We start from the raw sequence: 24,398 nt of genomic DNA, 5'->3' as shown, positions 1-24,398 counted from the left end.
TTTTGTTTGTTTTTACTATGTTTTAAAATCATTTATATAAAAAACAAATGTTAACATGATTTTGTTGAAACATGTGTCCTCATGATTTCCTATAATTTTAAAATGCGACCCACATGATTTTTAATAAAAAAAATTGTTTTTTTAATTCCAGAGGATACCCCTTCTGGCATCTGAAGAGCTCTCTTTGCGTAACACATGGTGACAGGAAAAGGATAGGGCGTGCTCAGGCATAACAGCAACATTAGATACCAGGGGAAAACACGAGTGAGTGTTGACACATTCCTCCTGAATGTGGTGAACGACCAAGGAGGAATCTGACTCCATAATAATTTCACCAGATATATTCCTATCTCGTAACATAAGAATTGGAGACCCTTTATTGTTATTTTTATTAATTGAAATAAAAGAATTGAATGAGATAAATAATATGTAATTATTTTAATTTTTATTGTCAGATAAATAACATATTCAAAAATATATATCATGCCACCCACATAAAGTATATTATTATATGTTTTTTAAAAGTTTGATTTTTATTTATTGTTAGGAAAAAAAATTTACTCTAACTCTGTCATAAATTTTGGAAATAGGATTATTGGGCTCTCATTTAGGTATTATTTCGTAAAAGTCTCTTATAATTTATTTAATTCTGCAAAAGGTTCAAAACCGTTCACTCAATTATGCTTATAAAACATTTTTGAAATATTAGTTTACTATTTGCACCTCTAATTAGGTATTTATGGTTAATTTTTCATACAAAAGGAACCAATTGTAAAAAAAACAAAAGTTTAACCTAATTAAAATTTTGGTAAAAGTATGAGACCGGCGATTCAATTTAACCTTAGTTTTTGTTTGTTATTTAAAACAATAATATAGTACAGATTAAGAAATATGATTAAAATTAGTGTTTTAATTTTTTATTATATCCTTTAACTCTCTGATATTATTCTTAGTAATTAATTTTTTTTACCATTATAATTAATGTTAAGTTAAGGTTGTGTAAAGGAAAAAAATATAAAAAGAAGAATGAACTGCGATTTAAAAAATTTTGCAAACTTTTTTCGTAAGATCTATTTCGTCTGATAAGGAAGTTTCAAAATGAAGTTCAACAAAAGATGTCTAACAAAAGACTTGGAAGGATATTTCGTAAAATGTTTTTTATGAACAGAAATCACAGCACAAGGTTAGATAAACATACAAGGATCAAAGAGTATAAACACAAGAATTTGCACTGATTTATCTCTTTCATTATATTAGTAGATTACGTTCGCTACTCGATAATTCATCAAATTTCCACTATCTTTTAAAGATACAAGTATTAATTGTAATTATTATTTATACTTAACTATTTTTGGTTTCTCCCGAGTATTGTTTATACCAACCTCTCCAAGCTATTCATCCAAATATTATTTCTTACTTAAGTTATTTTTTACTCTACAAAAATAAGTAGATTTGTTGGAGGTTTAGGTTCACACAAACTAAGGTAATTAATTGTCTTATAGACAAATATACATGGTCAACTCACAATCTTTTTTCTCTCAAGGTAAACAATGTGTTTTGAGAGTTTTTTTTTTATAACTTTAGAAAATAATTGCAAAGTTTGAATGCTTAAAGATGATCTCATTCAAAGTTTATATAACTTGAGCACTTTAAATTTCTTGGTATTTATAGACTTTGATGAAGTAATTGTTATCTCTAAACAATGTTTATGCGTATGTAGATCGGCTAAAACTAAAATGTTTGTTGGAGTATTTAATAAACATTTAATGTTTATCACCAACCGGTCACTTAATTCTTGATAAAATACTCTATTTATATTTCTTTAGTAACACTCGAAATCTAGTGTCAGAGAGCTTTATTCTTTGACTTTCTATTTCTATTTCTCTTTGACAAATGAAGACATTTTCTTCATAAAGGATCAGATACATAAAGTATTAGCTTTATCTTAAATACTAAAGATTTTAGCGTCTTTGTGTTATCGTCTGATACATTAGCTTTAATGCACTTCGTCCGATGGCATTTCAAACACAAGCTTTTAAACTTAATATTTGTTTGTATCAATTCAAAACAATTGATTTGGCTATGATTTAAAATGAAAAGAACTAATAATTGTATTAACTAGAACGAATTTTATTGATTTAGTTTGGATTGTTGAGTTTGTTAGATAGATCAATTCAGATGATTACCCCTATAAAAAAATATATATAACGTTTTTTGAGTTTTTTTATATCAAGAATTGAAATCAGAAAAATTCTACTTATTTGAAAAATTATTTGTACATGTTTTTCTAAATAATCAAATGTCATAAAAAATAGAGAGAGAAGATTAAATATACGAAAAACACACACGAAAAAGGTTCCAAATGAAGGCAAAATTGTCGCTCTGTATGATCACGAAACCTACACTAATTTAATATTTGCATGAGACAAAATATGCTAGTCTTGGAGTGGTTGTTATATGTGAAATTAATTCAAACTCTTTACTTAAGTTAATCATTTTATATAATGAAAGCTCATGATTTTTTTTATATTAATGTAATTTGTTTCACAGCACATAATATAAAACATTTATTCATTTTAATACTTTTAAACTATTATAATTTAATTATACAGAACATATTAATTTATACTTATTTAAATATTATTTCAGTATAATTATATATTTTCTGTTGGCACGATTTTTTTATACGAAAATCTTACTTGATGTTTATTTTAATTACTCATTAATAAGTCATAATCACATTGAATTTGAGTTTAAAATTACTAAACAAGTTAAACCTACCAAGTTAGGTCATGATGAAAAAAATCAAATTAGAAAAGAGTTTTTTTTCCTCTCTTAGTACAAGAAGTCACGTGTCTTTCACAAAAAGTCCTTATTTTATGTTACTATGTATCCTAAAAGTCGAAACATCTGGCGAAGTTGAAATAATTTCGTAACAGCATTCAATGATAAATTAAAAGAGCTCTTATTATAATATCAATAAAAAAAAGCTTGGATTATAATATCAATAAAAAAAAAGTTGAAAGAGCTCTTATTATAATATCAATAAAATAACGCTTGGACTAAATGCATATTTAAATGAGTATTTATGAATATATTTTTAAATCATTTTAATTTCATAAAATAAAGTAAATTATATTTAAAACTCTTATATTAAAAAAGTAAATTTATAATAAAATTTAATATAAAAATTCTCAATTAAATATGAAAATTATCTCAATTTATAATAAAATTCTCAACTTAATATAAAACTGTGGGAAACTTTGACTGTTTTAAGTTTTGACACACTTGTAATTTAGCTAATTTGTATCTAAACACGTGTGAAAACTGTGATTGTTGTGGTCCGAAGGGGACCACAACGGAGATGCAGATGCTGTCCAACTATGATAGTAATTTATAACACTACTATATATATCCATAATACTATGTTTATTCCTTTGACTTTCCAGTTTCTACGTTGTGACAAACAAATACTACAAGACCAAACGGAAAACAAGATTTCCAGCGTTTTATTATTTTCACCTTACTAATAATTGTTACAATTGGATATTGATGATCTTATTAAGTCCATTTCCAAAACTGCCAAAAAAAATCACCCGTTTCGATCCTAATTCCAAACACACTTATCCCGTATTATATATATATATATATATATATCATAATAAAAGAGGAAAAAAAAAGTCTTACTTGCAACTTTTCACATACTAAAGGTAGTAAGGTACCTTTGTTCACACTCACTTTTCAGTTCCGAATTATCCACTTCATGTCATATTATCCACTTCTGTAAGTCTGTAAGTTTGTTGAGACAATAGTCAAAGACCAGGGTAAATGATCGCTTGATTTTGCATTGACCCTTTTCTTCATTCTCTCTTCTCTTCTTTCTTGCTTTTCAATTAATGATCTTTCACTCACATTAACATAAAGATACTTTCTTTTATTCTATTTATTGTTCCTATTCTTGGACGATCAAAGGGAAAGCAATTCTTGAACAGCCAATTCTGTTTTTCTTGCAGGGTCATTTTCTATACTCCTACCAAGTGAGGATTACTCTTTGAATCAGTTTCATGTTTTTCAGGTAAATGCTTGTCTTTGCTTGTCTTTCTTTCTTGCTATTTGGGCCTTTTGGGTTCTATTGGTATTGGCATTGGGGGCAGTTTATTTGGTGGGTAAGTATCTTGGTCAGGGTGAAACGATTTTTGCATGTCCAAGAATGTAATAAGGTTATGCAAGGTTATAGCATTGGTTGAACAGCTAAAGAGTGAATTTTACCAACTCTGTGTTGCACAATCCTTAATGGTTGATTTTCTAATATTTAACTGATGGTTTTCTGATCAATTGTTAATTTGTTATCATTCGTAGTGTTCTCTCTAAAATGCTGCCAAATTCAATATCAAAATGCTGCATGTTGTTGAACCTAGCTGGCGGTACATTGTATTCCGGGTTATGCGGCATGTATGGACAACTTATAAATTTGGAATACTCGAGAATTTTGAAAGAGAGAATTGAAAAGAAAAGAACTATAAAAAACGCATGTGTGCACATACACGTGTGAATCTTCAGTGTAGTAATAAGCAATGAATCCAAATTCCAGAATGGTTTTGCTTCGATTTTGTACTCTTTCCATATATGGTTTGCAGAAAGACAAATTTGTACAATGTTTTTGATAAGTATGAATTAGTAGTCCTGTATACATTGCATTAATTCAAAATTTCTCCAGTGGCTATGATGTTATTTGTTGGTTGAAGATTGTTATGTTTTAATCATTTGTTAGGTAGAATTTACTTAAAAATGTGTACTGTGGTTAGGGAGTTACTCCTTATACACTTGATTAATGTATTTTAGTTTCTAAACCGCTATAAGCAATTAAATTGATTTTCTGGAGTTTAGCGATAAATATAGAAATATGAGTCAGCATGCTCCTGTACATGGTCAGTCTGATTGGCCGATAGCCTGTAATTTTCATAACGGTTCTCAATCCTAACGCCTCCTCAATCACAAGGTTCATATGATAGGCAAGGAGGAAATGCGTGAAAGGCTAGTAACCGGCTAGAGATGTTCACGAGATTAGCTGCAAGAGTTTGAGTTCAATTTCAGTCTAGGATATCTGAGTCGCGGTGCGCGTTATCTTGTATGTTCTTTTAATCTCCATTGAACTTTGGTTGCTTAGAATTGGCTGATTCAAAGATTGAGTATAAATAGATCAGGACTTTAGCTGCATGAGTTTGAGTTAAATTCAAGGTGTGAGCGCTTTTTTATATGCTTGTGAACGTTCTTTTTAATTCAATAGATCTTTGGTTTAGTTTTGTGATTCTGTCTATCCAATCAAGTCTGCCTGCAATTGCATAGATTACAGAATTGGATGACTGGAAGATCAAATACTGGAGCCATTATACCCTTAGATTTTCTGCAATTTTCTTCCTTTCTCTGAAGAGAGTTCTATTGTTTTATTTAGAGAATTTTGAACTTACAAGGAAATTTTATAGGTGGTACTGTGGTAGGATCACAATCATAATATCCATTTATGATATAAATATGTGCTGTTCTTTTCCTGCTTTTGCTTGCAGCAGTGGAACTAGACTATTTTTTTTGGGGGGGAGGGGAGGGGGGTCACTCACATGATAACTACAAAAATTTAAAAGAGGGGATGGAATTTATTGGGGTGCTATGTAATTAATATTATTTTTGGCTTTGGTTTGCCACTGCCCCATACTCCATGAGTAGTTCTGCCTGACTACCTGATTCTTATAATTAGTATCTGAAAAGATTTCTCTTTCTTTTGTGGTATATAATTGGAAACCGAAACAAATTGGGGGATGAGTAAACTTACTTTGTTTGCTTCTACCATGATACCATTTGCGTTATATATTATTATCAAGGTAGTAGTGTGTATGTGTAACATTTGTTTGCCATTGTTTGTTCATAAATACTTTTTTTTTGTAGTTTTCAATGATATGATCACTTGTTGGACTTTTGATTTCAACTATCTGTGATGAGTTAAACTTGGTAAATAATAATTGGAAAATGCATATCTGATCATGTTAGCAGCTTTCATTTGTCAGCCAATTTCTTGTTCATATGAGTAATATTCATTTGTTTGTAAATTTCAACAATTTTCATTGGGTGAATTTGACAACAGATAGTTATTATCTACCTATGTTCAAGCAAACAAATAATTGTATGTGAAGATTTTGCTTGAACTATTTACCTGTCTTATGCTGCTGCTGCAGTCTTGCATATTATAATTATAGCTATTTCTCTTCCATCTTCACAGGTTCCTGCTTTCCTTGGCTCATATTCAAGAATTTGTAGTTCTGACGACTGTGTCACAATAATAGTTCTCTTTCAGAGCTCAGTGATTCACAATTGGAATAAAGATGGTGGTAAGATCATGCTCGAATTTGTCTGACTTGGTGTCCAAGGACAGTTTGAATTCCCCTCAAACTCCTGGAGCTCTTCCCCGACACCTGTCTGTTCCAGGAATTATGTCTGATGTGGATAGCAAACTAACGGGCAATGATGATTCAAATGCTTTCTCATCAGAACTACATCAGAAGAAGATCATTATAGCAGCAAATTTCCTTCCTCTTAATGCTCAAAAGGATGAAATATCTGGCAAATGGTGCTTCACTTATGATGAAGATTCAATCTTGGTGCCATTGAAGGATGGTCCCTCTTCTGACACTGAGGTCCTTTATGTGGGATCTCTGAAGGTTGATGTTGATGCTAGTGAACAAGAGAAAGTTTCTCTTCAGCTACTGGAGGAATTCAATTGCTTGCCTACCTTTATTCCTTCAGACATCCAGAAACTGTTTTATAATGGCTTCTGCAAGCAACATTTGTGGCCTCTGTTCCATTACATGTTGCCGTTGTATCCAGACTACTGCAATCGTTTTGACAAGTCACTGTGGCAGGCTTATGTTTCTGCTAACAAAATATTTGCTGATAAAGTCATGGAGGTTATGAATCCAGAGCATGATTATGTATGGGTTCATGATTATCATCTTATGGTTATTCCAACATTTCTACGGAAGCGATACAGTTGGATCAAGATAGGATTTTTCCTCCACTCTCCATTTCCTTCATCAGAAATTTATCGGGCTTTACCTGTCAGGGATGAAATTTTGAAAGCACTGCTTAATGCAGATTTAATTGGTTTTCATACATTTGATTATGCTCGCCACTTTCTTTCCTGCTGCAGTCGAATTCTTGGCTTAGAATATGAATCCAAAAGGGGTTACATCAGGCTCAAATACTTTGGCCGTACAATATTCATTAAAATCTTGCCTGTAGGGATTCATATGGATCGACTTCAATCTGCCTTTAATCACTCTTCTTTTTCAGTCAATGTCAGAGAAATGTCAGAGAAGTTCAAGGAGAAAAAACTTATTCTTGGAGTAGATGATATGGACATTTTTAAAGGTATCAGCCTAAAGCTATTGGCCATAGAACAACTCCTTCAGCAATATCCTGAATTGTTGGGAGAATTAATACTTGTCCAGATTGTAAATCCACCAAGAAGTACTGGTAAGGATGTAGAGGAAGCAAGGAACGAGATGCACATTATTGCCAACAGGATAAATGAAAGGTTTGGTTTGCTAGATTATGAACCTGTCATCATCATCAATCGTCATGTTCCGTTATATGAGAAGGCATCCTACTATGCTTTAGCAGAATGTTGCATTGTGGATGCGGTGCGGGATGGTATGAATTTGGTTCCTTACGAGTACATTGTCTGCAGGCAGGGGAGTCCTACAATGGATGAAGCTTTAGACATTGGTTCTGAATCACCTCGTACAAGTGCACTTGTTGTCTCTGAGTTTATAGGTTGCTCACCTTCTCTTAGTGGGGCAATCAGGGTAAACCCATGGGACATTAATGCTGTAGCCGATGCACTGAATTTGGCCATCACAATGCCCAGTGGAGAGAAACAGTTGCGGCATGAGAAGCACTATCGATATGTTAGCTCTCATGACGTAGCTTACTGGGCCAAAAGTTTTGTGCAAGATCTTGAGTATTCATGCAAGGATCACTATAGTAAAAATCGCTGGGGGATTGGCTTTGGCCTTAATTTCAGAGTTTTGTCCCTTTCTCCTACTTTCAGGAAGCTTAACAAAGACCATGCTGTTTCTGCATATGAAAGGACAAATTGCAGGGCATTCTTTTTGGATTATGATGGAACAGTTGTGCCTTCCGTTGTTAAAACTCCAAGTTCTGAAATCATAGATGTTCTAAATATCCTCTGCAGTGACCCTAAGAACACTGTGTTTATAGTAAGTGGGAGGGGGGAAACCACGCTGAGTGAATGGTTTGATCAGTGTGAGAATCTTGGTATAGCTGCTGAGCATGGTTATTATCTAAAGTGAGTTTTTCCTCTCCTCAATTTTATAGTTGGTCACATGCAATTCTGCTGATAATGATAATCGAAATCCTCTGTTTAATTTCTATCAAGAATGAGAAGGAAGGGACAATATGAGGGAGAAGGAATACATAGTGGTTTTTCACACATTCATGATGCATATATTTGGATCTTATGTAGTGTTTATTTTATTTATTTTTCCATTTTATTGGCAAGTTCTGTAAACTGATGATGTCTTGTATGGTCTTTTTGGCATAGATGGAGTCAACAGTCAGCTTGGGAAATGAACCATACAAGTACCAGTTTTTCTTGGAAAGAGATTGTTGAACCTGTGATGAGATTGTATACTGAGGCAACAGATGGCTCCTATATAGAGACCAAAGAGAGTGCCTTGGTATGGCACTACTATGATGCTGATCCTGATTTTGGATCTTGGCAAGCCAAGCAGCTGTTGGATCACCTTGAAGGCTTATTTGCAAACGAACCGGTAACTGTAAAGAAAGGAAAGCATATTATTGAAGTCAAGTCACTGGTATATTATATCCTATCTCTTCATTTATCAACATATGACTATTCTCAAGTTTTTTAATATCGGCTAATCAACATTACAGGGGATTACTAAAGGGTTAGTCGTGGAGGGCATTCTGTCCAAGATGACCAAGAATGGGAAAATACCTGATTTTGTACTCTGCATAGGGGATGATAGATCTGACGAGGACATGTTTGAGAGCTTGCTGAATAAAGTTTACAGTGGAACCTCTTCTCCTGCACCAGAAATCTTTGCATGCACTGTTGGTCAAAAACCAAGTAAAGCTAGGTACTATTTAGAGGATACTGAGGATGTGATGAGGTTACTTCAAGCTCTTGGTACCGTTTCAGTGCCTAAATCAACATCTCCTGAGGAAGACTCTTTTGGAAAAACAGAAGCCTGTTTCGACGTTTGAAATGCAAACTTTACCTGTCTATTTTGATAGTTTTCTTTCTTTTCCCATAAACAGTCAATGCTTCAAAGAAGCAGTTTACAATCTGGATTTTCAAGATTTGATTATAGAGGAAACTGCAACATTAAGTTTTAGACAGTGAACACCAGGGTTTAGACTGTTAAAGAGTTTCTGCTTTTGATGTTGATGTGGCAGCAAATGGATGTATATGCTGTGTCTTTTAGCAATACCTTTGATGTTCAAAAATATTCTTAGGTTCTGAATCTGGAGTCCTGGCTGCATAAGATGATAATACATTGGTTTGTATGGCTGAACTGGTTACAATTTTACATTGCAGGACCATTTAGAATTTAGAATTTAAAATCATATAAACCAGTTTCCATAGTTGCTCGGGTACAACATTTTTCATCTGAGAGGAAATGGAGATCATTGACATGTTTGTTGGATTCACTTCGTTTATTTTTAAATAAAAAAAAAAAAAAAAATACAGCACCTGTACACTATAGAAAGCCATATTATGAGAATAGGATATCTCAACACATTTTTTCTTTGAGTGAATTACACACAATCTACTTCTTCTAAAATTATATAAACTCTACCATTTTTTTAAGTGGTGTTTATAGGGCAGTTTGATGTGATGTTTTTAAACAATGAAGGAAGTCAGTACCATGTATAATGAAGTGTAAAAGTATATTTTTCAAACAACTAAGGAGGTTGTTGGAGTAGAAAAGACATGCAGAATTCATGTCATTTCACCAAATCTCGAGAATAATTACTGTATTTTTTTTTTATAAATTCAAAGCCACAATATGTATAAATTAAAATTGAAACAAACATCTTTTCTATGGCCGGTGATTTGAGTGTCATTGTGATACCATTTTGGTTAAACAATTTAATTAAGAATTCTTTTTTGAGGGGGACTTGATTAATGACTTATTGAATACATATTTATTAGTTTATTATATAAAAACTCATGTATAAATATCTTTTTATAACCGAAAAAACTATGGCTAAATTAATTTTATATAAGCCGAAAATAATTTAATGGGCATCACAAAAGAGTTTATTGAATAAACTAGAAACAGTTCATAGACATATTATAAGTTACTTTCATGAATTCTTTCAAATATTTACTCAAGTACTTACGTCATTAGATAAGTTTAAATAAACTATAAATAAATTCTTCTATATGGGCTTAAAATCCTTATATATTGGTTCCAAAATTTAAACTTGAGAGGACAAGGATTTTAAGGTGGAGTTCATAGTATGTTTGGTCTTCATTAGTCACTCTTCCTAAATTATAATTTCACGTTCTATGAGAAGTATCAATTGGTTATTTCTAGTTGAATGGGCACTTGGTAAAAAAAAAAAAAAAGTTGAATGAGCATTTGATGACTCATTACTTTTTAAACTAAAATTAAAAATTGGTTGTTATTTTTAAAAAATTTGAACTCAAAACAAAAAATCATCCCAAAGGAAGACTTAATATATTAGGTAGTTTTATTGTTTATTTAATGATTTTTTATATTATTTTTGGTTCTTTATATAAGAATCATATATTATTTTTTAAATGTATTAATTGTTAAATTTTTTATATTCTTAATTTATTATGATGTCTATTATTGATATATAGTATATTTACTCATTTATAAAAATGAATGTATTTATTGGACTATTAACCATACAAGTCACACATTGATTGAAAATTATTTCTTAAATTATAAGTAATGCCATTGAATATAATTACCACTTAAACTATTCAAATTTATGATATCTCTACAATTAAATTTAAATGCAAGACAATATTAATTAAAATTAATCAATTCAACTACTTTTATTATTTTTGAACTCTGTGTGAGTTCAGTTTTCAATTTTCTTCTGTGTTTGTTAATCAAGATACTTCTTAATTACTGTTATTAATACTGGACCACTAGTTGTGAAGTAGCAAATGACAATGTAGTTTGTGATAACTAAACTACTGGTTTGTTAGTTGAATGAAGCTATGTAGCTACTTTTTTTTTTTTCTTAACTAAAGGTATCTCAGGCTTCTTATTTGACATCCAACTAATCCTCTCTCATGGTCCATTTTGGGGTAAAGTGGTAACTCTAATTGCAACTTCATGCTTAAGCTGGAGATCGAATCCCAATCGTATTTAAGGGATCCACGAGTCAAACTACTTGTGTCAACTTGATTTTGATTATGAAACTACTCTTTTTTTTTCTTCTAATATATAGTTTTCTTGCCATGAACTTATGATGTCGTTTGCATACTGTCAATTGTTTGTTGTTCTGTTATTGTATTGTAAGACTTAATGCTTAAATTGGTTTGATAAAGACTCAGAAGATATTGACTGTGTCCTATTCGAGGTATGGATGTTGATTTGGCAGCCACTGTGTTTTTTGTTTTGTTTGTTCGTACAATGGTTGTTTTTAGACTGAACACTCAAATTTCTAATTGATCCTCTGAAGACACGTGGGTTTTTAAGTTGGTCTTCTAAATATTTTAGACATCAATTTGGTCCCTCCATGTTTAAAATGGACAATTACTATTCGACTCTTTCCCTCAATAACCTTTGGATATTTATTCAGTCTTAAAAATGGTGCCTCTTTTTTTTTTTCATAACATTATGAAGGACAAAATTGATGCTCAAAATCATTGGAGGACCTGGACCTAATTTGAAGTATTCACTCATTTTTGGTTTTTGTCCTTTTTCTCTAATCTTTTCATTGGTTTGTTTTGGGTAAGTCTTCGTTTTATACGAGGTACATTGTCATGAAACGGGGAGGAGAAATGAGTGAAATTTTTCATTGGAGCTGATATCTAACTGCAGATAGAGCAGAAGCATTGGTTTTACACTTTTACTCATCCTTTTATCTTTGGTTGATAACTTGTTATTTTTATATAAAATGTTGGAGGCCTGGAGGGGGGAAGCATGAGAGTGTGGTTGTCAAATGCTATTATATGATGACAGTACATTCAGATTGTAATCGTTGGACGAAATTGTTATCTCGGATTCGTTGATACTGATATGGTTTCATTTCTTCGTAAATTTGCTTTCACAAGTAAAAACGGTCCATTGGATATGATTGTGTCATTAGAATGGTATGATAATGCTGTGAAAAACAGGGTGTACGAGAAATTGACTTGAAGGATAACTAAAATCTTAAAAGGAAAGACAGAGTTTATGCTGAAACAATTGTTGGCAATTTTTGAATCGTAAAGTTTGTATGTAGTTGTAAATATAAAACTATTCTTTTGTTTATCCATACGAACTAGAGTGTAATTTTAAGGGTTTTTTTTACCCATCTATATTTTCTCTTTCTAGACAATTCATAAACTATACTACTTTATGCGTTATATTTCAAAGTTCATTAAGAAGTCGAGATTTACTATCTTAATTTCTAAACGAGATTTTTTTTAATTTAAATTTTATTTGTAATTTTTAATTTATGTTTTAATTTACATTATAAATATATTTTAAATTTAAACTTCCCTACTTTTATTTAAATATTATATTATATAAAAATATTTTTATTTTTTTAAAAAATGATGTTATTAAATATAATTTTTTTTCTTATATTATTTAATTTATACAACACTTAATATACAATATTTTTTTAGTTAACATTTTTATTTTTTTTAAAAATCTGAATTTTTAATATTATTTTTGCATTAATAAAAAATTAAAACTTTTAATATTATTATTTTATTAAATATAACTTGTTTATTTATGTCATTCATTTTTAAAAAAAAAGTTTAAATTTAAAATATATTTAATAATTTAAATTAAAAATTAGAAAAACCACCATTTAAAACTAGGGTGACAAATCCAGACTTGTCAGTGAAACCTACAAATGATGCACTTTGAGATATAACCCACAAAGTGCTATACTTTGGAAATTTTGGAAATTCTCTAGAGAGGAAAAGTATAAATCCCTAAAAAAAAAAAAACTAATTTTAAAATAGAAAATGGTATAGTGTGTCAGACGCATTTGAGTTGTGTCAGACGCATTTGAGTTGTGTCATAATCGTAGTTTGTTCGGTCTATTTTCCATGTTTTTCCCATTGACATTTCTGGGTTCGAATCATCTCATTCTCCTCATCTTTCGCAATGGCCGTAAAACAAAATAGTCAATAGATTCAAAACCGTCTCGTGGGTTTGCCACGACTCCTTCGTCGTCGTTACATAGTTTTCAGATCTGCGAGTCCCATGATGGAAATGGGAATTTCAACGTGTTAAAATTTTGTTGTGGGAGAAAATGTTCCAATCGAAGCATTACTCTAGTTGTTGCTTTGTTGGTATTTTTTATACTAGATAAGGTTATTTTCTTCTTCCCCTAAATTGAGAACAAGTAATAATGTATTTATCTTGATTTAATTTAAAGTGCATGAAATTTTAACTTACTAAGGGTGAAATTTTCCATCCATATCTATTGAAAAATTGTTCTAATTGGAATTGCTCCTAACTTGCTTTAGTTATAGCTTGTTGGAGGTTGTTTTAATTGTAGTTTTAAGGAGGCGTGTCTAGTTTTACATTACTTGGAGATATGACTTAAAGTTGAAATTCTAAAATGATATTAGTAGTTAGGCCTCTAGACCATTTGTTGTTGAACTGTTAATTGACTTAATCACATATGTTTAATCATACAAACTTTAGACTATATATTCAGATTTTGACATCAGTGATATGACCAAAATAATTTATGAGTGAGGATAAGAAGTCCAAATTCTAAGATGATCTTATAATTTTAAACTATATCATCTTCCTTGCTTTATATTTTACAGCGAATTAAGTCAACATTGCATATTTTTCCGTAAAATATTTCGCGTTTTTATCACCTGTAATTTTTGTGTACTGAATAATTTTAGACTATACTCCGTATAAGTGATCTTGTAAGTTTGACTTTAATTAAGGTTTAATTTTCTCTTGATTATATATCGAAGAAAAAAATGAATGGAAAAGATTAGAGCCCTGCATAAATGAAATTAGACGTTCCGAACTGCGCCGAACCTGTGATTCTACAGGGAAAGTGCATACTTTAAGGTGACAAGTGTTGATAAATTCAGGTAGAGTCTTGAATCATTAAATTAAACAGTCGTAAGAAATATTCCGGAAACATGTGAATGAATATGGATGGATACACATTGTTTTGAAAAGCACAGTATTGCTATGTTTACAATAAATAGGAAAATATGTAAAATGGTGTGTGATGTGAGAGAGAGAAAAAGGTGAAAAAGTGATTTGAGAATATGATTATTGTAAAAATAAAAATAAAAACATGTGATGGGGATAATATTTATAATTAAAAAACAAATGATATTGTTTGATTTATTTTAAGAGCATGTCCATAATAAACAAGCTAAGTTGAGTAGTGAGGGTCAAGGGACACAGAAACAACACAAGTGAATAGATAGATAGGGTTACATTTGGAATTAAATAGAGCATGGCAAGCATGTGTTACCTATTTATAGCTGAGGCGGATAGTGGAGCTCTCTCTCTCTCCTCTAAAAAAACACCTAATCTGATCTGAGTTCCTGACATGTCCATCGAATTTGATTCTGAATCCATTGCCACTCCCACGGCCCAAGCCCAAGCCCAGGAGCGATCCAACTCTCGCTGCGCCTTGTTATTTTCTTCCTACAACTGCTTCGGCGGCCAACGACGTCGTTCCTCATGGTGGGAGCGCGTCCGCTCCCACTCCCACTCCGCTCCAGCCTCAGCCGGTGACCGGTGGTGGTCGCGTGGGCTCAGGGCGCTGAAGAAGCTTCGCGAGTGGTCGGAGATCGTAGCGGGGCCTAAGTGGAAGACCTTCATTCGCAGGTTCAACCGCAACCGCCCCAACAAACGCATACCCACGTACCAGTATGACCCCTTCAGTTACGCCCTCAACTTCGACGAGGGGCCTAACGGGGATTTCAACCACCACCACGACGATGCTGCGCTTCGCAATTTCTCCACGCGCTACGCTGCCGCGAACAACGTCAAGTCGCTTTCCCCCAAGGCCCGTGACTGCGATGACGCCGTTTTGGTGTGAGTGGTGTGGAGTGGCCACGCGGTGTTTGGTTTGTGGCTTAGCTTCAGTCCGAAAAGGGGCAGGAGTGGGTGCCCCTTCGCGTCATTATTTAGTTTTATTTTTTTGCTTAAATTACTTATTTTTTCTTTATATTTTCATGATTCTTTTAATTTTTTTTAGTCTTGTAATAATTTTTTTGAAAGTGATATTTTTAGCTCTTACAGTTTTATGATTCTTACTCTTTTTAGTTTTTATAATTTTTAAATTACAATAATAAAAAAAATAATAAATTATACATACTAAAATAAATACTTTATAAAAAAATTAAAATATAAATTATAAAAATTAAAAAAATTATTTTTAAATTATAAGAACTAAAAAAATAAAAATCATAAAATTATAACACCAAAGTAATTTAACCTTTTTCTTTTTGTCATATGAATCCCTATGGAAACCGTTGTTATTGTGTATATACACACTTTTATTTTCTCTATTGTATGATAATTAATTCATTGTTATTTTTATGGTTGGTGCTTGGGTGGGTGGAGGGTTGTGGAATAAGAATTAAGAAGGTTGGCTTGGCTTCCAATTCCCGGTTTGATAATAGTAGTGGTAATTATTATAATGTTTAAGGATGGGCCTGGCTTGGGGGTGGTGGGGGTTTGCTTTTCGATTTGGCAATTGCAATCAATAAATGAGGCTTCCACGAAATGAATCAAGTTGGGATTTTTTGTTAGATGTGTCGTCTTCTTCACCCTTAAAAATTGTCATTTTCATTTTCATGAATGATAGTGTGGTGGGATCAAAGTAGAACATCTTGCCTATTCTAGTAGTGGCTTGACAGCTTGTTCGATCTAATTTGTTTTGTGTCACAAATCAACTGTGTAGTGTATGAGTTACCGATATAGACAAGTAGGAGAAACTGCTCTTATCCTAGGGTAAAGATATTTCTCTTATGTAGCGTTCGTTCATTAGGGAAAGATACCATTCATTCAATCAATAATTAGATTAAGACATTTCTTGAATGTTTTTACCGATACCTTTTAAATGATTTTCGTATTTTTACATATACTATTATCATATCAGCTGTTAATTGCATTTTTTTCAAAGGTTTGATTATTTAATTTCTATATATTTTTGGTATAAAGTTTATCATAGTTTGTCATTTAATATGTAATATGTATGTTATTATTGAACATAAAATACTTAGTATAGTTATTTTAAATTTTAGATATATTTTTTAGTTTCTAAAAATTATATTTTATGAATCAGTCCCTTTATTTTTTCAAATTTATTTTATAATTATTTTTTAAAAAGAAAATAGAAAAATCAAATAAGAAATAAAAACGAAGAGCCTTCCTGCCAAAGGAGTAGGCCACTGAGTAAGACCCTGTCACTATTTGGTGGGAATGATAGTAGTAGAGTTAGGTAAGATATATTAAAATGGTGGTTCCCATATTCGCATTAAAATCATGTATTTAAATCCATATTCAGGTGGGTGACAACTTGAACACTTACAAGGTATATATGTGTTTATACTTGGATCACTTATCTACATAATGTATCTATATGTTGAATACAATCTTTGCATAAAAAAAAATGTTGAATACAATCTCACATTAGGTATCTGTTCGATAAATTAATAAAACATGAATGTTGTGATATTATATTAATATTAATGATGAAAACTAATTAAAAAAAAAGAGCGTTAATTAAAAGAAAAATATGTAATTTAATTGAAGAAAACATTCAATTATTCCAATTCCTAATTATATAGCATTGCAAATAAATTTTTTAGCTTAATTGCAAATACTATTTTAAAAAATTTTAAATTTAGTTATAAAATATACTAAATATATTATGTACAACGACAAAATCATGCTTGTTCTCGCCATTTTATGAGCAATAAATTAACATAAATTGAAAATTAAGGACTCAAGAAGAATGTAAAGCCTCAAATTAGTCTTCTAAATTATGACTTGGATATTTTACTTTTAAGATATTTTAATGCATCAGTCTAACTTTACAAAACATAAATTTAGTTATTTTATAAAAATAAAAAAAAAACTATAACGAATCACTTTTTGTAAAATCCCAAGCTGAAGAAATGTTTTTTTTAAATGCTCTATTTATACAATCTCAGAATAATCTGAATTTACTTAAGAAAGTTTGTCTCCTAATAGGTGGTATAATGTGCAGGATTTGAGATTTATATGATGGCTTCATACACGAAAGTGGATTTTTTTTTAAGTAAATACACCTTTTCTTTTCTTTTCTGTCTTTTTTTTTATCTACATTACTTTTGTAATTTAATTCTCAATATACACTATTTAAGACTTTTTTTCTTTTTTTTTTTAATTTAAAATATTATAAAATATAAATTTTTTGTCGTTCTCTTTCTCCACTCTCATATTCTTATCACATTAATTAAGTAACAGCAAAAAATAATTGCTAATTAAATATCTTTAAAGATATTTTTAATATATTTTTATTATAAAAAATAGTTCATATTTAACAAGACATAAATAATAAAAATATCAATTCTTATCACTTAAGCCAAAAATAATTATTAAATAAATATTTTTAAAGATATTTTTAATATATTTTTATTTAAAGATATTTTTAATAAATTTTTTAAAAATATTTTTAATATAACTTTTATTATTCTTTAAAATTTTATGTCTATTGTATAAGATAGATGTATCAATTTTATTTTACTATATTTTTTAATTTATTTTAATATTACTAACTAATTTTCTTTTTTTTATTAACGAACATAACAAAAAAAATATCTTACAACACATAAATTTAACTACAAAAATATATACAAAATAACTAAAAAATTATATTATAATTTTATTCAATTTTTTTATTTTTTCTTATCTATATATTTTTTCTTTAAAAAATAAAAAACAAAATTATAAAATTTAATTTAATAAATAAGTAATTTTAAAACCAATTAAAAAAATTATATAATATAATATTTATATTTTATAATATTTTAAATTAAAAAAAATAAAAAAGAGAGAGAAAGTCTCAAGTAATATACATTGGAAATTAAAGTGTAAAGTAACCTAGATTGAAAAAAAAATTAAGAGAAAAAAGGTGTATTTACGGAAAAAAAAAAAAACCTAGGAAAGTGAGACACTCTTTTCAATACTCGTTTTAAATTGACTTTAATAAACTCGAACAGGGTGTAACCAGATCCTACAAACCCGGAATTTTGGTGAAACGGTTTTGGAGTAACCCAACCCACTTGATTCGCTGAACCTGGTTATAGATGAAGCCACTGGCATCAACATCACATATACGGCTAGTAAATTTTTATAATGCCAAATATTGATAACAATAATATTTTGCAAAAGGAAACTCTCGCAGACAAGGTGGTACCTTCAATCAACATCTGCATATACATGTTATCCACCACAAACGGCTTCAGATTTTTTCTTCTTTTTTCAAAATAAAAATGCACACAGCATTAGAGGAAGCCTTCATTTGTGAACTCCTTTGCTCACAGACCTTATTTGCAGCAAAATCTCACCAACTATCCATGGAAAGCTTAGAAAGCATGGGCTTTCCCGGCAATAATAGCTGGGGTGATAGGTCACATGATACCATGCAGATGCCATAGGCTTATATTCATGCGGTTCGCAACTAGTTTCAAACCATTCTTTAGCTTCACGCTGAAGGTTCTTCACTGAGAGCAGAATCCGATCCTTCATATCACCATATCTCCTGTTATCACGCTGCAAATATGAAGCACGGTTTTGCAAGTTACCAAGTAGCATTTCATCCTCGGTCTCTGCACCATAGAAGTCCATTAAACTGCTCATCTTCTCTGCATACATTTCTTTGTGAGTTGATGCTGTCTCAAGGAAGGCCTCAAAACCATTCACTTCAAGGCTACGGTCATATGCTTCTTCAGCATGCTTCTCTGACCACACAAAGCTATATCTTATTTGCATTTGTGACTCAATTATGGCGCGATAAAGTTTTCCCAGTACCCCCTTGGAGATGTACATAGGCTTGTCAACCCTCTCCATGAAATCTGGAAACTCTCTTGGTTTCAGAACTCTAGGCATTGCAGCAGGTGCTCCAGTCTTTGCAAAGTCGACAGCCATGGAATGAAGCTCTGCCAATTCCAGACATTTTCTACTCTTGGCCTTATCTTGTTCACGGTCAGCGTGAACTAGATGAGCAGTAGAGATAGCACCCAAAGTATCATTGATCATGTAATCAACAAAGAATTGTTGGATTTCCTGCTCACCCAGGAAAGAACAAATGAGGAAGCAGTTTTTCATTTATCAATGTTTCTTTAAAAAAAAATTGTAACTTCGTAGAAAATTACCTCTAGGGTCACTTTATGGTCCATTATACGGGGCCTCCTTCCTGTGTAGTCCATTGGAGCCTCAGTTTGACATGGGATTAGATCTTTGTCCCAACTTATGAAAAACAAATCTCCATCGAGATCACCTCCAGAGCATTCATTTGGATGAGGCCTGCAGGCCAACCAACAAGTATTAGCAGCAATAAACATCAATGATAATATAGCGGCTTCTTGATGCAGAACACAGGTGGGCCTGAGCTCAACCAGTCTTAAAAAATATAGGACTTCGAAGTTAAGCCCATAGGCCAGTAAGGACAAATTCAGAGCTGGTTTAAAATCTGGGTTGGGCTTTTGGACTTTTAGAATAAAAAAGAGGCTAAAAAATTAAAGATATTCTTAAATTACATACAATATAATATGCATAATCATATAAACTTTTTTCTCTTTTCATGACATTGGGGTTAGGTGATAAGTATCTGGCATCCTTAGACAGGTCAAAGATAAGCCAACTACACTAGGACTACAGGCTTCATAATAAAATTAATCACGAGCTAAATAATAAAAGGTACTACTAGAAACTCTGCATCTGAATCTTCAGAGATGTGTATAAATAAACAAATCTCACTGTAAATTTTTTTTTTCAAACATTTAAGGAAGCTTAAAGTAACCTAATAGACCCATTGAACTAGAACCAGTTGGCATCGTTAGACAATAAAAAACTGATGATGACTAAGGACACCAAATTGTTGAGACAGTAAAAATAACATTTTTGTTTTTGCAAAAGTAAATGAAAACGCAATGCGAGTAGATGCTGCAAGTTCTGGAATCTACATGACAAATGATACTGTGATAGTCTAGCCAACAACAACATCCTCCTTTCCCCTTGTATCTCTCATCCTACAGTTTGCATCTCCTTCTTTTGTTGGCACGTGATTAAAAATGACTCATGGTAGTCAATGACACCACACAGGACCAAAGATAAATGTAAAAGATGTAATAATTCTATGTTGAATAAAAAAATGGTTGCAATTGCAATCAAATGGGATTGTAAATGCAGTTCATTATACACATACCTATGTCCTTTTTGTGGAAATACAAGGCAATCCCTCAAACCCTTCTCCTCTAATTCTTCACTGTAGATAGCATCAAGGACTCTGATGTCTCCTGGGTGAAGGCAAGGATTTTTGGTGACCACCACCTTTCCCACTATTATACATGTGTTATCATCCCCATCCACTTTCCTTAGGTTTTCATCTCCAAATTTTTCCCTAGTTTTTGTCACGGTTATGCGGACAAATACTTGGCCATAATTCAAAAGACCAGTTTCATCCAAGCAACCTACCAAGACCCGACCCTTGGGAACAAATATTCGGCATCTACTTTTCAAGTCAGATAATTGGTATGCATAATAAGCCTTGAGCATCATTGATAGGTAAGGCTCACTGTTTGGCTCATTAAATTCATGCAACATCTTCACTAGAATGCTCTTTGAATCAGCTCCATTTAAACTTTCCAAAACTTCCAAAGCTGCTTTACTATCAGTCAGCATCCTTCCTAACAAATCCAATTGGTCATGTTGCATTGCCAAAAGCACCTCATCTTTTACTCCTAATGTAGACAACAGGGATATAATCTCTCGATTGAGAAAGCAAGGCATTGACTCACTCCATTTAGTGACACAAAGCATGCTGTTTTTGGATTCAAACTTAAGCATGCTGCTACGCAATGATAACTTCCTAAAGGAACGGCGATCAACAGCAATGACACCTTTAAATCCTCCATACCGAATTTGAAATGCTGATGGAGTATGATCCAATTTTAGCTTTTGAGCAACTTGCCTAGCAAAAGATTGGGAAATTTTTCCAATACCATCTGAGAAACAATAGCTTACACCATCAGAAATAACTTCAACATCCGGAATTATCTCCACATCTTGAGAGACCACTTCAAAAGTTTGCATGGAAGAACTGAACAACTGACCCATCCTCGCTGCACATTTAGAAACACTGCGAATATTGTTGAAGCATCCCATCCATTCTCTGATATCTGCTGCTTTCAGATTGTCATTAGAAGCAAACAACCAAACAGAATTTGATCGCAGCTGACTAGCAGAGAAGGCCAGGAACTCAAATCTCTTTGAGCCAATTACAATCCCATCTCGGAGAATAGTCAATATCCGCTTATATATTTCAGTTTTCAAAGGCTTTGAAAAGAGTCCCTTTTGCACACCAGTTGATACTGCATTAGTTGGAAGCTTATTCCAATTCTCTTCGACAAAGGTAATCCTCATGAAGTCCGATGCATGCGAAGCAAAGTGCTTTACCACATGATTTGAGGTTTCAAGCTCAGGACCAAGGCAATAAATCTTTGTGGGGGTAATCAAGGCTCTATGACAGCTCATAATGTTACTATCTGTCAACCTTTTCTGCGACGATTGTGGCAGACCTTTTTTCTTGTTACTCAGCACATGCAATTGAGTCTTGACAAATTTGAGAGGCTCATAACAGGTGAAGCTCATCTTGTGCAATTTCAGAAAAATCACAGCTCTAGTTTCTTCATCTAAGCCTGCTAACAAGTCAATCAATTCATCATCCACCGAAGCAAGACTAATTTTCTGGGTATGAACAAGAGAATTCAGCTGGAAAAGAGCCTCATAAGGTAACTTGGATTGTGAAGCACGCTTTACAAGCGGAACTGCTTCTGTCGAAGAACAGAATTCTTCTCCGTCTTCCAGAGCCAGATCTCTCAAATTTTCCTTGTAGAGTGGGAAACTTTTAAAAACATCCAAAGCTAAATGTTCTTCCACAATTTCCCAACAAAACGAAGTAGAGTGCCCAATTGACTTGAGAGGTGAGAAGTCGGTAGTCCGCACCCAAAGAAATTCAAAATCCTCCTTACAAAAACGGTATCTATCTCCCCTAAACTTGGCTGCCACATCTGCCCCCGTCTTTTTCTTATAAATCCTTGGCCCAAATTTCATCTGACATAAAAAAAAAAAAAATCAAATAAATAAAAACCCATTAATCATATAAATCAAAGTCCTAATTGACATTCATACTTGTTTTATTTTAAAAAAAAAAAAAAAAAAAAAACCACCGTATGTAAGGCTTTTGACACCCTAACAGGATCCTAAGATATCCCTCACAAGCTTCAGTCTTTTTGACCGACTATAGGACAAATCCTTGATTTAGAGCTTTGTTAGTCACACTTAAAGTTTCTTGTCCCTCCCATCCCCACATTCGTACCTGTTGATATTAAACAAGACAAAATTTAAATACAGACTCTTAAGTATTTTCTTTCTTCAATAAGTGATGACCTAGGTAAAACTTCTACTATTAAGCAGATTATCTAGGTAAAACTTCAATTCTGATAGAGAATAATGCTAGTCCGTAATAATAATGATAGGTAATACCTTCAAGAGGAGGGCATTGAGTTTGGCATCTTCTCCCAAACAATAGCCATGAGACTCCAAAATATCCTCAAACAAAAACTCGAGTCTGTAACAGTCGCCATTATGCCACACCCAGAAGTCCAGCCTCTTCCTTAGGGGCAGGACCCAGCCCGCGACGCCCTCCCAGGATTCGAGGACGCTCATGCGGTGGTCGGAGAGCACGAAGCCGGCGTAGAGGACGCCGTTATGAAGGCGGTGTTGGGGGCGGAAGATGATGTCGGCGTCGGTTTCGGAGAGGCGGAGGAAGTGGCGGTGGAAGAGGAGGTGGTTGAGTTGGGAGAGCGAGAGGGCGCGGGACCTGGCGTCGAGGGTCTCGAACTGGACGCGGCCGAAGCCGCGGGACTTCCAGTTGGGGTTGTCGGAGAAGATTTCGAGGGCGAACACCGTCGAGGGACCCACCGTCGATTCGAGGAAGTCGAGGAGGTCCTTCGCGGTCGCGGATTGGGGGATGTTGGACACGCGAACCGTGTTGGAAAGGGTTGTCGTCGTTGTCGTCCCCATGATGATGCTCCCTACTAGAGTGACTGAGAGCGTAAGTAACACAGGCACAGCGACTGTTGGTGGAAAAGGGTCTCGTGATGTGTTCAGTTTTCTTCCAAACACAAACAAAACCTGGCAAATTTTCGCATTTGGGGTGCTTTTATAAACTATTTTTTTAGATGGGTCATTTTCAAAGTTTTTTCGTGAGAGATTGTTTTTTATGCTATTTGCATGCATGCACCACGCAAATCGTAAGTGGAAATGGCGAGTTTATTGTTTGCGAAGGAGTCGCCAGTGGCAATGGCGATATCGCCATATATAGGAAATTGCCAGTCAAACTAACAAGTTCCAACAAGTAGGCTCAGCCGGGCTAGGTGTAGGAGAGTGCAAGCAGGTTCTTCAGGGTCAGGCCATGCAGGAGGGAATCGCCATCCGTATTGGCGGTTTGCTTTCAGTGAGGGAATCGCCAGCCTGGCTAGCGGTTTGTGGGCAGAAAGGACTCGCCAATTGCACTGGCGAGTTGTTTTAATTCAAAATTCTTGCATTATAAAAGAAGTTTCATGACTCCATAGTTGTGTTCCTTGCATTGTTTTCTTCTTCTTCATAAATTCCTCCACTACATTGCGTTCTTCTTATTTTGTTCCAGCTTTTTTTATTGTAAGTATTTTTTAATGGTAACTTTAAATATTTGTTGTGTTATATATATATATATGTTAACTTTACTTTACTTGAGATATGAAAATTATTTACGGGTAAGTTTGTTTATCTTTTGTATGACAATGCTCTGCTCTCCCTATTACGTGATTTCTCTACCTGGTTCCGTGTTTA

At 32.9% G+C, this 24,398-nt stretch overlaps 3 protein-coding genes across 4 annotated transcripts; 2 read left to right on the top strand and 1 right to left on the bottom strand.

The window, feature by feature from the left end:
* Window positions 1–3,954: 3,954 nt before the first annotated feature.
* On the top strand, window positions 3,955–9,640 carry LOC100808800 (probable alpha,alpha-trehalose-phosphate synthase [UDP-forming] 9). Of its 2 annotated transcripts, none has more exons than XM_041015900.1 (4): window positions 3,955–4,075; window positions 6,272–8,359; window positions 8,615–8,888; window positions 8,968–9,640. In XM_041015900.1, the coding sequence occupies exons 2-4, from the start codon at window positions 6,375–6,377 to the stop codon at window positions 9,298–9,300; spliced, it is 2,592 nt and encodes an 863-aa protein (XP_040871834.1). In that variant the 5' UTR covers window positions 3,955–4,075; window positions 6,272–6,374; the 3' UTR covers window positions 9,301–9,640. The 2 variants fall into 2 exon arrangements, with proteins under 2 accessions (XP_040871834.1, XP_014630931.1); XM_014775445.3 differs by lacking the exon at window positions 3,955–4,075 and adding an exon at window positions 4,910–5,128.
* A 4,741-nt stretch (window positions 9,641–14,381) lies between these two features.
* LOC102661934 (uncharacterized) lies at window positions 14,382–15,548 on the top strand. The gene has a single exon (XM_006579499.4). It carries the CDS (start codon window positions 14,839–14,841, stop codon window positions 15,331–15,333), a length of 495 nt encoding a protein of 164 aa, XP_006579562.1. The 5' UTR covers window positions 14,382–14,838; the 3' UTR covers window positions 15,334–15,548.
* Window positions 15,549–18,620: 3,072 nt separating this feature from the next.
* On the bottom strand, window positions 18,621–24,146 carry LOC100808274 (RNA-dependent RNA polymerase 2). The gene is made up of 4 exons (XM_006579497.4): window positions 23,052–24,146; window positions 20,713–22,619; window positions 19,661–19,811; window positions 18,621–19,571 (listed from the first exon to the last, which is right to left on the bottom strand). The coding sequence occupies exons 1-4, from the start codon at window positions 23,805–23,807 to the stop codon at window positions 18,804–18,806; spliced, it is 3,582 nt and encodes a 1,193-aa protein (XP_006579560.2). The 5' UTR covers window positions 23,808–24,146; the 3' UTR covers window positions 18,621–18,803.
* Between the last annotated feature and the right edge of the window lie 252 nt (window positions 24,147–24,398).

The sequence above is a fragment of the Glycine max genome, chromosome 5 (assembly GCF_000004515.6).
Source record: "Glycine max cultivar Williams 82 chromosome 5, Glycine_max_v4.0, whole genome shotgun sequence".
NCBI lineage: Eukaryota > Viridiplantae > Streptophyta > Magnoliopsida > Fabales > Fabaceae > Glycine > Glycine max.
Note: the sequence above shows the minus strand (reverse complement) of the source record. Positions and strands in the feature narration are given on the sequence as shown.

What these genes read in the sequence shown, in the direction of transcription:
- LOC100808800 (XM_041015900.1), top strand. Translation starts at nt 6,375, where the DNA reads ATGGTGGTAAGATCATGCTCGAATTTGTCTGACTTGGTGTCCAAGGAC. An exon ending in GAGCATGGTTATTATCTAAA is followed by an intron (nt 8,360 to 8,614) that starts GTGAGTTTTTCC and finishes TTTTTGGCATAG; the next exon opens with ATGGAGTCAACAGTCAGCTT. An exon ending in TTATTGAAGTCAAGTCACTG is followed by an intron (nt 8,889 to 8,967) that starts GTATATTATATC and finishes TCAACATTACAG; the next exon opens with GGGATTACTAAAGGGTTAGT.
- LOC102661934 (XM_006579499.4), top strand. Translation starts at nt 14,839, where the DNA reads ATGTCCATCGAATTTGATTCTGAATCCATTGCCACTCCCACGGCCCAA.
- LOC100808274 (XM_006579497.4), bottom strand. Translation starts at nt 23,807, where the DNA reads ATGCATGCAAATAGCATAAAAAACAATCTCTCACGAAAAAACTTTGAA. An exon ending in TCAATGCCCTCCTCTTGAAG is followed by an intron (nt 22,620 to 23,051) that starts GTATTACCTATC and finishes TTTTTATGTCAG; the next exon opens with ATGAAATTTGGGCCAAGGAT. An exon ending in TTTCCACAAAAAGGACATAG is followed by an intron (nt 19,812 to 20,712) that starts GTATGTGTATAA and finishes GTTGGCCTGCAG; the next exon opens with GCCTCATCCAAATGAATGCT.